The sequence below is a fragment of the Lichenostomus cassidix genome, chromosome 2 (assembly GCF_008360975.1).
Source record: "Lichenostomus cassidix isolate B80296 chromosome 2, HeHo_3.0, whole genome shotgun sequence".
Classification (NCBI taxonomy): Eukaryota; Metazoa; Chordata; class Aves; order Passeriformes; family Meliphagidae; genus Lichenostomus; species Lichenostomus cassidix.
This window is the reverse complement of record NC_139482.1, coordinates 29,748,269-29,765,621: the sequence shown is the minus strand read 5'-3', so window position 1 is coordinate 29,765,621 and position 17,353 is coordinate 29,748,269. Positions and strand designations below refer to the sequence as shown.

Below are 17,353 nucleotides of genomic sequence, written 5' to 3'. Positions count from 1 at the left end.
GGCATCACCAAGGAAAACTAGTGATGGAGGGGATAGAAGTATGCAGACAGTTTGATGTAGGGAAAATGTACCCAGAGTGCATGCCAGAATCTGCTAAATTTATTTAAAGGTAATTGACAAAAATAGCAAGGAAGAATAATCAGGACTTATCTTTTATACACTTTTCTAGCTCCTCCACTGCTTTGACTGCCTTTCTAAATTAAATCAGCCTCTGTGTGTTGCCCTAATGAATTAATGAACGTTTAACTGCTGCTAGCTGCAATCCCAGCTTCCATGCTCCCTCCCATTTCTGCTCCTGGCTGGGAAAGAGATGACTAAACTTCAGTCTTGCATGTATGTCTTCAGTAGATATGAACTTTGAACAGGGCTTTCAGAAGCTCTCCTCTTAATCTGATCTGTTTCTGCCATTACAAACAGCCCATCAAAAGGTGAAAATTTAACATGCAAAGGTGACATCCTGATCTCATTATAGTCAATGGCAAAACTCCTCATAGGCAAGTAAAATCTTTGACCTCTTCAATCAAGGTTTTAATGCTGTTAATACTAGTGCCACCCTCAGCAAATTTTTTAGAAGATGCCCTTTCCTATCACCTTCTTTTGAAAACTGCATTTTCTTCCTAGTCTGGATCAGTATAACTGACGTGCATTAGCATAAGGAAAAAGAATAGTTGATAGCTCTCAGAAGTCCTAAAGGAAGTCCTATCACATTAATAGGCTGATACTGCTCCAGTCACATGTATCTCACTAAAATGCTATAAAAACCTAGGGTTACACATTCATTAATAATATTAATCACGTTTTTTAACTAATTTCTGAAGAAAGCCTCTCGACCAAAAAAATCATTTACTAACCTCACTTTCCAGCCAAAGGGAAGCCTTGAACTCTTTTGCTCCAAATTATTAGAAGGTAACAATATTTAATCACATTTTCATATCAGGATTGTAACTCCTTCCTTTTGGGGTGTGTGTTTGTGTGTGAAAGCGTATAGCCAGATGGAGTGGAAGACAAGGTGTACATGATGGCATACAATAAATATAAGTACTTTGCAGTCTTCCAAGAGACTGTGATTAGGAAACCTGGATATATTGACAACAGTTGAATATTCTCATAGATGGTTACTTCATTCACAGTTTATGTAAGAGGCTAGTATGCTTGAAATAGGAGAGCTAGCACCCCTAAAAGATTTTACTCAGCTTTTGTTACATTGTGCTCAACAGTACTTGGCATTCTGTGCAGACTGTCCACCTTCAAGCATGGAATGTGCACATGCAAGAGGAAGGGATTGCTAGGCTGATACTAGAGAGGGTACCCATAAATTAAGCATACAAATGTAATTTATAAATGAAAATACCTTTCCCTGATTCATATATTGGTTTAGATTCCCCCACAAACTATTCACTCTTGTCAGGTGTGACCCTGATTGCCATAGGATTGCATCTTGACTTTTGTCTTTACTCTGATCCTGTGGATGAGATTGAACTTTGGTCCCCTGCTTCTTCCTACTTATGCTGATTTTTATGGAAGGAAAACTGAGTACACTGAGGCCAAAAAGAATCCTATGGCAACCTCCAGCTAGATCCCTGGTGCAGATTATGGAGTCAGGAGGGCAGACCTAATCCCCGTTAGAAGACTATGAATCTGTTTTAGGTATTGAAAATTATTTTCCTTTTCAACTCACTGATCTTCCAATTTATATTATGTTTTCAGAGAATATATAGAATATATATATAGAATATTTATATCCCAATAATATAAATACATATATAAATATATATATTTTTATATATAAATATAAATTTATATATATATATAAATATATATATAGAATATATATATAGAATATATATAGAATATTTATATCCCAACTAAAACAGCTTCAACTCCAAATGAAATACCAAAATTCTGTTCAACAATTAGTATGACTTATTAATCAATGTTGGTTGTATTGACTGCCAAAAGAGGAAACACAAAAGATTGGAATGGTAACTGTATGTATTTTTTATTGTCCACACATTCCCATAATTTTAACCTATATATGAACAACTGAAGAGCTATCTATGAAACCAGCAAAATATGAAAAAATTACACATTTTTATGCACCAAATAGTTACTATGTTCATGCTGCTTATTGCCCATTTTGAATTAGGTGTTTAATTTTTTTCCTTGGAAACCTTACATTCATGCCTGCAGTTCACCCACCTCTTGTCAAAGCAAAGTTTAGTTCAATAGTTAGGTACCCTGGAGACTTAATGTTAACTGTCAAAAACTCAAATAATCAGAATTTGGTATAATTAAATGCCTAGACATACAGAATGTCTGTGTCACATAATTTTCTTCATATGCTTCTATAAGGGAGATATATTAATGCATATAAAGTGTTTTAAAATAAAAGTCCAATATCACATTACTCCCCTACTCCAAAATAACATAATTCAAGAACTTTCCTGAGATGAAATATAAAATAAACTTTGTTTTCATGTATGCTGCAATAACAAATTCTTAAAGGCGTATAATAGCTTGAATTAATTTTATGGTTACAAGACAGTAAATTTCTGCTTGATGCCTCATTCCTGGACCGTCAGAACTTGGTGCTATTTACTGTTTGGTAGATTTACCAATACAAAGTTTTCTGTTTCTCCTTTACTCAAGCACTAGACCTCATCTGGAATATTGCATCCAGTCTTGGTGTTCCAAATAACTGAAAGAAGCTTCCTCCAGAGTCTGTCAAGGCAGTCAGGGGCTGGAAGACTTACCCTATTAGAAGCTGAGAGAGCTGGACCTGTTCATCCTGAAGATGAGGTGGCTTTAGCAGGGATTAACAGCAGCTTGTCAGTGCCTACAAGGAGCTTTACCAAAAAGATGGAGCCAGGCTCTTCACAGGCATGCATGGCACAAGAATAAGAGAAAATACTCATTGATTGAAACTGGGAAGCTATGACTCAACATGAAGAAGAAAAATTGCTATCAGGATAACCAAGTATTGGATATGATTGTCCAGAGCTGTGGAATCACTTTCCTTGTAGCTTTTCCAGGATATGATTGTCCAGAGCTGTGGAATCACTTTCCTTGTAGCTTTTCCAGGCAGAATTAAACAAATCCCTAAACAACATGGTCTAAATTCTATGTTGGTTCTATTTTGACCAACAGGTCCCTTTCAACTTCTGTGATTTAGTGTAATCATGAGCATTACAAAATGTAACAGGAAATTAAACTTTCAGATTGAGCTGAATACAACCTAGGACACACCAGTGAAGCTTTTTTAAAAAAGGAGATGGAGTATCACCACCCTTGGACAGCATATTAATGAGATTTCTTTGGGTACAGACTATTATTGTAGTCACATTTGCTGAAGAACTATAAATCCAGATTGAAAAGGATACAGAGAAGGACACAGAGATATCTGGTGGAATAGATATTCTCACTTGAAAATAAACCAGAAGAGTATACTCAGGCTGACAAAATAATGACTCAGAGGATGTATGATTTCTCTTTGACCAAGAAGAAAAATGAGGAAAGTTATCAGATGTTTTCTATTTATATAAGTTGACCATGTACCAGTGTATTCGCACACTTACTAAACTCTCATTACAAGTATGCAAACATTTCTACGTTCCTTCCTGATGAACTTGCAGAGTTTACAGCTGGTGACAAGCATCAAAGCCAACAATAAAAGTTTCTTTAGGGGAAGAAGAAGGTGCAGGGAGAGATAAAGAGAAAAACACAAAAAAGGGGAAAGGTTACTGGAAAAGCAAAAGGAGAAAATGAAAAGGGGAAAGGGAAAGGTCCAGTGGCTAGTCAAGAGAACTGCCAGGGTTTCCACATGAAGCATCCTCTCCCGGGTGTCCTCTCCAGTGTATCGGGTGATCCACCCTAAAACTTTTCCCACAGAAACCACATAAATTTCCTCATTATCTGTTCAAATTCCCTACTGCCTGTCCCCACTTATGGGCCATTAACCCTGATTGGAGTAGTTTTTGATCAGAGGCTGGTGTTGCAAACTAACTGGCTGTTGAGTTTTGCATAGATTATTGGGGAATGCTGAGCAGATACTTGTGTTCCTCCTGATGCAAACTAAAAGCTGCAAAAGACAGTGCAAGAAAAGGCTGATGAAAGGGCTTGACTCTTACAGCAGTGGCAATCACTACCCTGACATTACAGTGGCAGCAAAGTGTGGAGGTACAAGGCCATGAGAATAACAGTATGGGACCAAGAACATGAGGACAGGAAGGGAAACACTGCCCTAGAAGCTGTGGTGAAAGGTGACAGAGCTGCAATGGAAGGGCAGCTGCAAATGGAAGACCCTTGGCACTGTGAAAGGTTGAAGCACCAAGGGCACTGTGCAGAACCACTTTCTTTCTGGATGAGCACAGGCTCAAGGCTTCACGTATCCTGCATGCACACAAGATTGGCATCCTTCAGGGCTGCCAATTTCTCTCATGCTATGGACATCACCTTTTCAAAACACTGATTAGACTAGGTCTTCTCTTCTCTTGCAGGTTAAGAGCGTGGCAACAGAAGCTGGGCTCAGTGAACATGACAGTAGAGGCTCAGATGTGCTCAGACTGAGCCAGATAACCAGACCTGAGTCTGAATAAAGCCCAAGAGTGACAGTCATCCCTTCTCAAGAAGGAGCTCTCTGCATCTTAAACAGAAATGAACCAAAACAAAGACTGAGAGTCTCAGAGCAGAAATCAAATGAAGAGATACAGAATCCATCATCTTCCACTCCAAAACTGAGGGACTAGGGATCAATAAAAGACATACTTTAAGTAGTCATCTTCTGACAGGCGCTTTTGAGCTACCTTCACTGAAGACCATTTCATTTTCTTAAATAAAAATAGTTTACCGTTATACCACAGCTTTAAAACAAACTATCCTGATAGCTGCTACATATTATAAACAAACTTCAATAATGTATCAATATTTGTGAATCACCAATGTTAACATTGTATTGAAAAATATAATGTCATTCCAGTCCTTAACAAGAAATGACTGGAAAATAAATACAAATATTTGCTTCCTATTATCTTTCCATCTCATAATCAACATCATACATTGAATTAAGGCTAACGAATTCAAGTAAACATCTGCTTGAAGGTTGTGTAACAAAAGTTTTCAATCAATTTTCCCCATAAAGGAATTTCTAAATTGCATATCACCTTGTCCACCTTGACTGGGAAAGAATGCATGAACAGTAAAATCTAATTAAACTAAAGATCTGTTCAGAATCCAACACCTTTTCCCCAGATGCCCAACAGCAAATGCATAAGGAAAACTGAGGAATTTCAATGCAACCATGTAATTGTACCTTCTTGAAACACTCTGAAGTCTCCAGAATATTTGCTGGTGGGGGACAATCTGATTCAGAACCATTATTTGTCTGGTTTCTAGCCTTTTGCATGTGTCTTAACCAAGCATTTGTCCAATTATTTTTTTGAAGTCAGTTTAACTTCTTGCATGGACAAACTTCTTTGGCAGAAAGTTATACAGCTATATGTTGTACAAAAATGGAGCAGTATGGAGAGTTTGGGTAACCCCTTCACAGGAAGGGATTCTAGAATGGCCTCAAAGTATTGAAACATTAGTTTTGAGCAGTAGTTAAGCCCTATTTCACTGTAATTTTTTAGCTGCTTGAAGATGAAACTATAGGTCAGCAGCACAAGTAAACTTTGTAATTTATTATAAAAGTTGTTAAAATAAAGTCAACACCAATGCAGTCTTACCCAGCATGCAGTGACATTCACAGCATAATGCATTCATTACATATTACACTGAATAAGGAATAAATTCTTTGGTCATGTATGATCATCCTAATCTAAATACTCAAAAGCAAAAGGAATAAATGAAAGGTGATTTCATCAAGTAATGTTAGCTCTAAAATGCCTTACTCATCTTTCAGTTTCAGCAAACAATATAAAGTGATTCAGCAAGGCAACATTCTGTGCTTATTTGTCCGGAAATCATTACTGAAACCATGAAGCAATGCAAATAAGTTTTATCATGGAATGGCCTAATGTTCTGTCTTTACATGAGAGCTATCTGTAATTTAACTCAACAGACATATTATGTACCTTCCTACTTAATTACAGCAACTTAAAGACCATTTTCTTACATACTTTTGAGGAGACTGGAAAACTGATGAATACTCAATCCTTTAATTTGAATTTCTATGGAAAGTTCATGTAAATGGTATGCATATAGGACACAGCATATCATCGAATCTGACCCTGAACTCTCTTGTAAAAGGGAAAAAGTCTCACTCCTGAGATGCACTAAGCTCTCTCGCTAAATGGTTCGGCTATGACTATGCTGGAAGCCACAAGTACTTTCTATTGCAGTTTGAACACACACACCCTAAATATCTTTAAATTAGCTATTCTGAATACTGATGAATATAAAATAACAATAGTGCATGCACTCTGGTAAATATGTGCTTAATTTACCAATTTGGAAATGATTAGACTACATCCCAACTCTTTTGTCATTTTCCATTGGTTATAGTTATTCATACACAACAGGATTTGATTACTTTCAAAGATACATTTCTCCTACTAAGCATTAGTTGAATACTAAGAAACTGATTATTTCAACTACATTTAGGTACCCTCAGTATTCATGGTAATTCATGCCAGGATTCATATAATTTTCAGGACAGGTAAACATAAATTTGATACATATTTTTAGTATGCAAATAATATTTTTAACAGCAAATTATTTGGGGCTATCTCAGGTAGTGAGATGAAGAACTGAAGATTATTTTCCATTTTACATGCTTTCTTGAAAGTATGTAGTTTTTATAACTGAAACTTTTTAACATTATTTTTATCAAGAAATTAGAAAATACATATGCCACTTAATCACAGTATTATCTTTTTCTTCACAGGAAAAATTCTAATACGAACAACTGTTCTAAATAAAGCATCTATTAGGACTTTCAGCAGCAAAGACATTATTTTGCTTTTGCTTTTAAACTGCTCTGGGCACAGAGGATGCTGGTGAACTGAAGATACACAACTTACAAATTACTATTCCCATTTAGTCATGTAGACAAAACTTCATTTGTGGAAAAGTAAGTTAATGGAAAACCAAACACTACTGTTTTCAAAACTAACATTTTAAAGTCAGATTCAAAATATTTGGGTGTAGTACACATTCATACAGACTTAACACAAGAATCTGACACTAAGAACAGTGTTTGGGGTAGGCTTAACCATGGTGCTGCATTTGCACCAACTTGGTCACCAAGAAGCATAATGGCATGTTTTTCTCTTTTTTGAAATTCTAAACTGACAATGAGATTTCCATGAAAAAGAGAGCTATTTCAATATTTATATGAAGAAACTGGCACCAGTGGTACATAAACATGACTGACTGAAGCTTTTCTCTGGAGCCATGACATGTTTTTTCCCAATGTTTTGGATCATATTTTTGCCATGACAATGAAAAAGAAAAGGAGGTGTTAAAATAGTGTATTATTTGCATTATTTCATGGTAGAAAGTTTTATACAGTTGAGACATAGAGATTTTAAACAAATAACAATGCAGCTTAAGTGTATGAAGCTTTCCAAGACTGCTCTGGTGTTATGACAGAGAACAAGCCGGCATCTCTTTCTGAACAGAGTAGGTGTTGCTGGTACAAAACATATACGAGCTGGGGCCACTCATACAGGAATGTATTGAATATGAGAGAAAATTTAGAGATACTCGGCAACAAGATACCTTCAAGAGATATAGGGATGCTGTTGGGGAGATTGGTGTGTGGGGAGAGAAGATAGGAGTAGGACAAGACGTCTGAAAAACCTAAATGTGAAATACCTTCCTTTCTTTGTCCATGAGTTCTCATCACAACTACAAGCCTTTGTGAGCTAGCAAATTAAATCCTGAATAACTGTCACAAAACTATTCTTCTGTCACACAAAACAAAATGTCAAAGAACTAAAGCTGACAATGTTGAAAGACAAATGTTTAAAATTCCTCGGTTTCTGTGTCAGCACTTGTTCTGTGCTGTTTGTGACAGAGAATCTCAACAGCTTTTGCATCCGAAAAGCACATTCATGCATTTTCATGTGTCAAAAGGTCTCAACAATTCACCTCACTACTTGTTTTTCAACTGATCGGCTTGTTTTAAATATTTGTCTCCTCTTAAATCCTCATGTAGTTTATCAGTGGGTTTAGACCTCTTCGGAGCACTTAAAAATATAAACTGCCATAGGCTCAGGGTAGATCTTCAAAGATGAATACACATTTTGTGCATTACCAGTAATACCTGCATTTTTCTATAACAATGGTAAGCACGAATGATTGCTGATTGCTATTCTGTTCCATTTCCTATCAAAACTCAGACATTTTAGATGAGTCAAAACAACAGTACCTTTGCTGGAAACTACCTTCCTGATGCCCTGCGCTGCCAGCCGGGGAGCTGCCGGCCGGGATGTACACACCGCTTTGCCACCGTAAATACAATTACACAAAAGTCTGGCCACCCACACGGGACGGGGCAGGAACGGGACGGGACGGGACGGGGCGCACCCGCACCCGCCCTCCGGCTGCCGCCCGACACCGGCCCGGGGGAAGTGCCCGAGGAGGATGCGCTCTGCTGTCGCCCACCTGCTCGGCCCCCACGGGGCAGCTGCCCCGGTGCCCTCCGCAGCTCCGCGCTCCCAGCCGGCCGCGGGGAGCCGGCACCGCCCGCTGAGCTCCGCAGCCGCTCCCCGCCCGGCACCCGCCACTGGGCCACGGCCCCGCAGAGGGACCCCGGAGCCAGAAACGCGCACACCCGCCGGCACGGCAAGCGCACGGGGAAGTGGTCTGCCACTCACGCTCCCGCCAAGTAAAACTTGCCAGGGGCGCTGTGCCCTCCCTCCCCCGTCACCCTGACCGCCCTTACACGGTCCAACTTCCAGCAACCTTCCCGAAGGTCCCAAAAATACCGCCCCGGCAGGTCGAGCACAACGTCCGGGTGGCGGGACCGGCCGGCCGCTCGCTCGCTGCCCGCCTCAGCCCGGCGGAGCGGAGCGGAGCGGAGAGAAGGGGCAGCCGGCCGGTGCCACTCACCTTCCCGCGCCTCAGCCTTATCTCTTCGCTCGCGGGCTGCAACTTCCAGCGCTTCCCCCAACTGCCATCCTCCACAGGAGCCACGGGGAAGGAGCGGCGCGGCGCGGCGAGGAAAAGTTGCGGCAGCGGCGCCCGCGGCGGCGTTTAGGTGGCGTTTAGGTGGCGCTTAGGTGGCGATTAGGTGGCGATTAGGTGGCGATTAGCTGGCCATCGCTCCGGCGGGGCGAGCCTGTGCCGCGCGCGGCGGGCGGGCGGGGCGGCGGCGGCAGCTGGCGCGGAGCTGCGCGCTGCGATCGCCGCCCGTGGCGACGCGGGGAGGATTTGCTAAAAATAGCGGCTCTCTCGCTCGCTCGCTCGGCACGGCGCGGCGCGGCGCGGGGGGAGGCGGGGGAGGCGGCCGGGCTGCAGCGCTCCCCGCCGCGGCCGCTGGGGGCCGAGCGGGCCGGGCAGCGCCGCCGGGGAAAGCGCGGGCCGAGCGGCGCCCTCACGGGCCGAGGGCACAGCTCCGGGCACGGAGCCCGTGGGCCTGCTGCCGCCCGGCCCGCCCAGGGACCGGCTGGCGGGGCAGCCGCTGGGTTATTCCCTCGGGACCCGTTCCGCTGGTGGCCACGGGCAGCCCTCGGGGCAGAGACGCACCTGCCTGCCCTGCCAGCCGGGGGACGGGCTGAGGCAGCGGGGCCTGGAGGGGTGCAGTGAAGACACTCGTCTGGGACCGGGGCTGCTTGCACCGGGGCCGGCTTTCGCCGCAGGGAGAGAGGAGGTGTTATGGGCTGTGTGGTCCTCGCGTGGTATGATTCTGTTCCCTTGGGCTGTCACATCCCGGGATGATTGCACATTTCTCCAGTGAGGCTTCCCTCTCACGGTGTTCTTATCAGTCTCGATATTTCTAAGTATCTTCAACTAGAGGATGGTTACCTGTCTGAACCCCCACCAAGTCTCTTTGGTAGTGATCGAGAGTGTCCCGAATTCTCTTTTCCTAATACTGTTTTATGCAGCATATAAAGCACTTTAGTCTGTGGAGTCTATCTTAGCCACATTTCTTTCTAATCTAAATTTATGGATAGATCTTTGATTACTCAGGAGAGAAATGCCTCCTTTTACTTCTCCCATTCCAGGGAAAGGTTAGGAGTTTAGTTCTTGTATATCTAAGCAATCAAAAAAAAAGAAAAAAAAAAGCTAAAAAGCTATCTTCCTGCTAAAGGCTTTGGAATTTTCATGCTCCATTTTAATAGATTTAATTTTTTTTTAAAGATTGATTGCATTTTTTCTTTCCACTGTATTGCTTTCAGACGTGCTTTTCTGAAACAAATGTTTAAAATTGTTGTTTCCAAGACCAGTGAAGAACCAGTTAAGTTAGAAAAAGGTAAAGCTGCTGGCTGAAGAAAGACATTTGGAATTTGGGCCGGAATGTCATTTATTGCTCAAGGAATACAACAGATGAAAACTCAGCTGTGGTAACCAGTGATTTTTGTGACCCTTAGAATAAATCTCACTTCTCAAAACTAGGAATAGGACTATGTCTGAGTATGTTTCAACTTTGAGAGGAATCTCATTGGTTTGTTTTGGTTTGTGTTTTAGTTTGGGAATCAGTTTCAGTGGTATTGCTGGATGTTAAGTCATGGAGTGCCATGTGGCAGATGCAAGTCCAGACTGGCTAATAGAATCACACAGTACTGTTTCCTTGGCAGATCGATAGGCTTTAAACTGACACATAACTTTTGTTTCATTATGTACTCTTGTCCTCTGTCTACTCAAAGGAAGCATCAGCATTATAATTACATTTTTAAAAGACTAGTGCATTCTAATGCTATATTGGGAAATCCTGAATTTATACTGGAAAATAACAGGCATCTCTGAGACACCTCCATGTTTTGGTTACTGCTGTGCTTGCCCCACTTTTTTCCACTCGGTGCTAATAAATATAATGAAATTATGGTGCATGGTAGTTATATTCTCCAGTCTTTATCTTGCTTTTGCTAGATCTACTCTTGCTGTTCCATTTCTACATTATCTACTTTTAATCCTACTGACCAAAAAATGATTTATAGGCTGACTTGCTGGAGTGAATTTGTGTAGTTCATTCAAATGTAACATTCCCTATGTTATCACTGTCTTTCTGAGTTATTACAAACATTTACTGAAAGTCATGGGGGTGACACAAGAATGTGCTGTGCCTACATTATAAGTTTAATTTATAAAACTTGAGATGGGGTGCTGAAATCTTTGAAAGATTTTTATCCCTAAAGAAAGACACACATCATCCTTGCAGCTTCATCTCTGCCACATTGGGACTGCTGTCTGGTGACAATTAGGGCTACAATACCCTTTATATACATTCTAATTTGCAATAATTACTGGATTTTTGAATGGAAGGAGCTTGCATATTTATCACACAGATCATTAGAAACAACATTTTTGGGAGGGCCACTAATGGTTTTGGAAACCACATTGAAACAGAAAAATCATCTTTCCCATGGTTTCTTACTTTACATAGTGCCTAGTGAAAGCACAAGGAGAAAAAAACAGGAACTTTTTTTTTCTTTTTTTTCCCAGTGAAATAGAAACACTGCAAATATTGAAAACTAATATATATAAAACACTGTAACATTCAGTAAACCATTTGACACATATTTTAGTATCATTAATACTGTGGAGAAAGAGTTTTTGGAAATTCCATGCTTTCACTGGAAACTAATTTAGGTAATAAAAAGGCCCTGAGGTGTAACAGCTCATCAAGCAATACCTAAGACTCATCAAGTGGTGAGCAATTCCCTCATCGTGATATTGAAAGAGAAGGTGTAGGATGTTCTGTACTGCATGACCATTAAAAATTAAGATGATACTCAGCTATGTCCCTTTCCAATCCTGTTCATAAATCATTATTTCACAAAAAGTGAAGCCAATCAAGATGAACAGAAAAAAAACCGCTAGGCATTTAACAAGAACAAACCAGACTTCCAGTGTACAGATGCTTGTTAACTTGCAGATCCAAGTAAGATTCTTTTACTAAGAAAGAGAATTTGCGTTCAGTCCTCTAAAATTTTACAATTTGTCTTCCCTAAGGAGACCATAAAAATTTGGTGTGGGGTAGGAGTGTAACTTGTGATGTCTGTTAGTTTGACTGAGAATTAGTTAAAAGCTCTTCTTCTGGGTGAGACTTCCAGTTTTTAGCACGTATCTTGCTGAGTAGCTCATAAACATTTTTACATGTTTTAGATTGCATATAATTGTTGATTTTGTTTCCAGAAAGTGGTTGGGTTCATTCCTGAGAAAAAATCAGCCATTTAGCTAATCGGTTTTATACAATTTGTAAATAATGTCTTAACTGCTACAGTTAACTGTAATCTAAGTAAATTATAACAGATGCCAACATTTTAAAGATAATAGGAATTTTTAGACTAATATTTTTTAAAAATTGTTTTATATATCCTAAATATCTTATGAAAATGTATTTCCCACACACTGGAGATAATTTAATGTGTGATTAGCTCTTTCAGTGGCTGGGTTTTTAGGAATGTGTACACATACCTACATTGAACAGGACTATTCAGGTGGTTAAAGTTAAACATGTTTGTACACATTTGTTTTAGTGCCAGTGGTTAGCCAATATTTGGAAATTTGTGGGTTATTTCTTAGAAACATGATAGAGTCAAGTGGGTTTTGATCCTGACCTATTTGTATGCAGAGAATACAAACATATCTTGTTTCTTTGAATGCAGTAGGTCATGAAATGAGTGACTGTTCTGGGCTGCTCACTCGTAATGCCAAGCCTGCACACAACTGTGCCCCCCAAAGTCATTCTTTTACTCACATGAAGCAAGGGTGTTTAAGTGTCCCCTAATGCTGTGATGAGCAGAGCAGAACTCAAAACAGTCATATAAAAACAGGATCTAAATACAATGCTTGGATGTCAGTTGAAAGATTTCCTATTAGCTTTGGACAAACTGGAGCTGAAGCTGAGTGCTGTCCTTGCTTTCCTATATTGCTCTTGATCCTGAATCCTCTTCTGCTCATATCATAAACACCTCTGACTGTTGCGGTTTTGCCTGCTTCTTGTCCAAACCCTTTTTTCCCATTTTTACTTTTAAATGAACTTTTACTTGCCTCACTGAACTTTTACTTGCCTCACTGAACTCACATCTGAACTTTGTCTTGAAGACATTGGTATGTCCCATTATATTGGTGCAAGAGACCCGTCAAGTATCCTAACCCTGCTCTGATCTCTGACCTTGTCTTTTACTCATTTTGAACCAGGTGTCTTTCTCAAAGTCATCTGACAATAGACTCCAGTGATAGTCTTATCTGTAGTCTTGTTTAGGCAGAGCAGCAAGTTCTGTCACTCCATCCCTGTTTACATATTCGTGGCATTTTCTCACTGTCTCCTTGATTTTCTGATGTCCTTGCTTCTTCCTGGCATAAAATGTGTATTTCCAGCAAAGGAGTGCATTTGTATTCACACCTTATTGTACAAATCTTGGCACACAGGACTGAGGACCTTTTTCAGTCTTAGGCTGATCCCCAATTTGGAAGGTAGTTTGTATTCTTTGCCACTACTAAGCTAGCAGGCATTAAAGTATTCCTTCATTCACCCTGAACAAAACATGGATAGAAGGATAGATCACAATTACATCAAGAAAGGCCCACAGATCATAAATATATCCAGCTTACAACATTCCAGATGCATTAGTCTTTGCAAAAGCGCATAATAATTGCAAAAATAAGATGACTGGCCTTTGCACTTGATGTGTTTTATTTGTTGCTCATAAGCATTGTTAGAGGGTAAAGAATGTCATAGAGGTGAATTTCATAAATTCCCAACTGATCAAACTGTGTTTAAGTTGAGAAGAGGAACTCTTTGAGGAACACCCTGTCATTAAACCTGTCCAGATCGTGCTTGTTCAGATGGATGCTTGCATCAGGTTTTGTTATGCATTTATTACAACTGCAGTAATAGATGATATGTGATTCTGAATGAAAGGGTGAGTCTGAAATTACCAAAATCTTCCTCACTATAATGATTCATCAGGTAGGATTTGTTTCAGCTTTCTGATGTATCTCTTTTTTGTTATTATTATCCCACGCTCTGTAGTGATGACAGAGTTGTGATGGAGAACAGGCAGAAGTTACTGCTGGGAGCCTTTGTCAAGCATCTTGCTGCAGGCAGCCTGGGCCTGATGATTCATTGATGATCAAGTGCAACAAACAGCTCCATGAGAGTATCTGGAGCCATTTCCTGGGGTACAAAACATTTTGGTGACATTATTATTCCTTCTTGTAATTTCTTGTTCTGAATTGTTAATTTCCAGTATTGTATCCCACAGTTTAGTACCACGGCAGTAAGAACTATGATGTCCACAGAAAAAGAGCTTTTCCTGCAGTTTTTAGCAGTGAGGAAAGTTTATCACGGACTTAGTCTTGGATTTTCAGGCAGGGATAGACTTCCATGATGTGGAAGGCTATTGGTAAAATCAAAATCGACATGTAACTGCAAGGCAGGTGGAAATGGAAGAAAAGGGCTTAGTCCCCCTTGTCTTTTATTAACTTTTGCAAATGCAGCATGCACTCCCTGCTTACAGGGTATTATTGTCAGGCTGTGTAACTTTCAATTTAAGGTAGGGCCACACACACCCTGCAATTATCAGTTTGACGTGGCAACAGCCTTGTCAGCTCCCTTTTGGTGTTCGTGTATTATCAATAAAATAACACTAGTTTCTGAAAATGACCAGTTCCATTTACATTTCATAATCTGTTGAAAGGAAAAACGTTTGTGACTGAGTAAGAGAAGGAAGGAGCTGTCAACCCTGTTTTGTGATTACTGCCCACAAATGTTCTCACATTTTGCTTTAAGAAAGTGTTCTGACAAAAATATTAGCACTAATAGTACAGTATACATATGTTCTCAGAGTATAAATAGTGCAACTTCATCTCATGAGATAGCTCAGGGCTCTATCCAATGACTTTAATAGGGTTTGAGGTTGCTCAGCATCTCACAGCAAGCACTCAGCACACCACAGGAAGGCACCATGGTAATCATGTGAGGTGAAAAGCACCATCCGTACTCATCCAAGGCGATGGGAGTCACAGAGCCTTGTTGCCTGCAACATCAAACCTTTCATTCTCCAATGGATTCAAAAAAACATTTCTTTCTCTGTCACACTGGACCAGCATACTCCAACAGATGCATCCTCCAAACCACAATATGTATTGGCATCCTGCTTTCACAGAAAAAGTCTTTTGCCCTAACTTAGGTGACTTGATTGCCCTGAGCTCGCTGTACAAGCAATAGAGAAAAATAGCTTCAGAGAACAACTTTGCATTCAAATGTAGGTGCTGAACACACTGAGGTGTCTGCTGTCTGTTATTCAGTCTTTACAGGTTTCTTTTTTATTACGTTACATCTTACAGGGCAATCTCTACCAGTCAAGTGAACAGAAAAAAAAATCTTATTTGTAGACCACCAAGAAGAGACATGTCTACTCATACATAAATTCAGGATTTGTAGTTATTACTAATTTACAAATGCATATGCCATCAAGGTGATGTATTGTGTTCAAGAATATCAAATGGATACTCCTTCAAAAATTGCAGTGTTTTGTTATTTTAACACTACAGGATGAATAGGATGCCAACAATACTAATACATTTGATTTAGAGGCATTTATACCCTGACAAATCTGAAAGTGATTTCAGGGAAAAAGTCAGAAATGGGAATTAACAAGGGGTGTCTTTTACTTACAAAGTATCCTATTAGTAATTATCCTATTTTAAATATTACACTCTATTTTTCTGCGTGTCCTCTGTGGTTTCATTCTTTTCTTTTTGATCATTCGTCATGATTATGATCTCTCAGCTACAGAAATTCAGGAAATGTTGCTGGAAAAAGCCTACCATTTCTTTCTCATGTAACCGAATAACTTTGTTGAGGTCGCTTTACTGCATGAATGCCCAGTTTCTGAAAGCTTTCACACAATATGTTGTACCCTGAAGAAAAAAAATGTACTTGCTCAGTGAATAGCACCTATTCTGTAGGAGTGACATATTCCACATTTTGGAGGCTTATACAATTTTGTGCTAATGGTTATTAAAAAATTATGCAGTACAGCATAAAATCTTACAGATACATATATAAATATATATGCATACATACATATAATCTCTATCATTTAGGTGATCATCAATGTATATATATCATATTTATACATAAATATGTACACATAAGTATATATAAAAGTATGTATAATATTTAAGCATGAACATACAGATACATTCCAGGTTATAGCTGAGAGCTCCCTCTCCATCCCCCTACATAACATGAAAAATTTTATCTCAACTTCCTGCAGTCTTTTTCTTGCATAAAAGGAATTCATGATTATAATGAAATTCACCTGTACATAACCTTTGAAACTCCTCCTATTCCACTGAGTCACAGTACTAGAATTATATAAGAAGAGAAGTAAAGACTATTCTTTCTACATTTCTGTCTTTATATGTAAGGAACTGTGATCTTTGCCCTAAATCTTTCCTGCATACAATGTATCTACTAGAGAATATTCAGCTACTTTAAAAAGTGAAACTAATAAAATGGTAGTAATATTGTTACAGAATTAATTTAACACACACGTTTATTTGTGTAAGCCTGTTAAAATGAAAGGTGTTATGACATTTTTTCTTGAGGGTTGAAACCATGCGACTTAAGTAATCAGTATAACCAAAATTAGAAAATCTTAAACTCACCTGTAAAGATTCATATTAAGCAAGGATTTATTAATTGAAAAGTTTCCATTTATTTACTATTATTTGCAAAACCTGATACATACATATTTCTATGTGAATATGCTGCCTATATATGACATAAACTGCCAAAGCTATAGCTAAATAGAACAATTATCTAACTTATTTGTCAGTGGCATATATGAAAGACAAAATTCAAGTCATTTATTTCCCAGTTTTTCCCTCCAAACCTTCCCTAATAAGTTTGAATTTGTACAGTTTTGTGTCTGGGATGCAAGGAAGGACAATTGTCCACTTTCTAGCATGCCACATTTTGGTCATTTGGCCAAAGCCTTACAAAGGCATTTGTGCATTATTTTTATGGTTGTTTTATGTTCTGATAGCATGATACCATTAAAATTTTAGAGAACATACAGTTCTTAGCCTAATAAAAAATCTATGAGGAAACTACTTCATTATAATGATTCAAACCCATTTTGTCTTTCAAGGTGGTGTACTGGTCAGCAATGACCAAACTTTTGGTTATCTTGAGTTAAAAAGGGATTCTTTTCCACTATTGTATCCTATA

General features: G+C 39.4%; 2 protein-coding genes across 6 annotated transcripts in view; one reads left to right on the top strand and one right to left on the bottom strand.

Moving 5' to 3' along the window:
- Positions 1-9,352, bottom strand: part of HDAC9 (histone deacetylase 9) — a 457,439-nt gene extending 448,087 nt beyond the window's left edge. For 2 of the 4 annotated variants that reach the window (XM_085050864.1, XM_085050871.1), the window contains exon 1: positions 9,055-9,352. The gene's annotated coding sequence lies outside the window, so the exon portion shown is untranslated. Of the gene's footprint in view, positions 1-8,887; positions 8,907-9,054 lie in introns of those variants that run through there. The other 2 variants (XM_085050865.1, XM_085050872.1) reach the window with 2 other exon arrangements.
- A 995-nt stretch (positions 9,353-10,347) lies between these two features.
- SNX13 (sorting nexin 13) overlaps positions 10,348-17,353 on the top strand; it is a 112,283-nt gene continuing 105,277 nt past the window's right edge. Inside the window, exons 1-2 of one of the 2 annotated variants that reach the window (XM_085050858.1) lie at positions 10,348-10,508; positions 14,144-14,292. In XM_085050858.1, coding sequence (XP_084906984.1) covers positions 14,240-14,292 — 53 coding nt within the window. In that variant the 5' untranslated portion in view covers positions 10,348-10,508; positions 14,144-14,239. The remainder of the gene's footprint in view (positions 10,509-14,143; positions 14,293-17,353) is intronic. The other variant, XM_085050856.1, reaches the window with a different exon arrangement.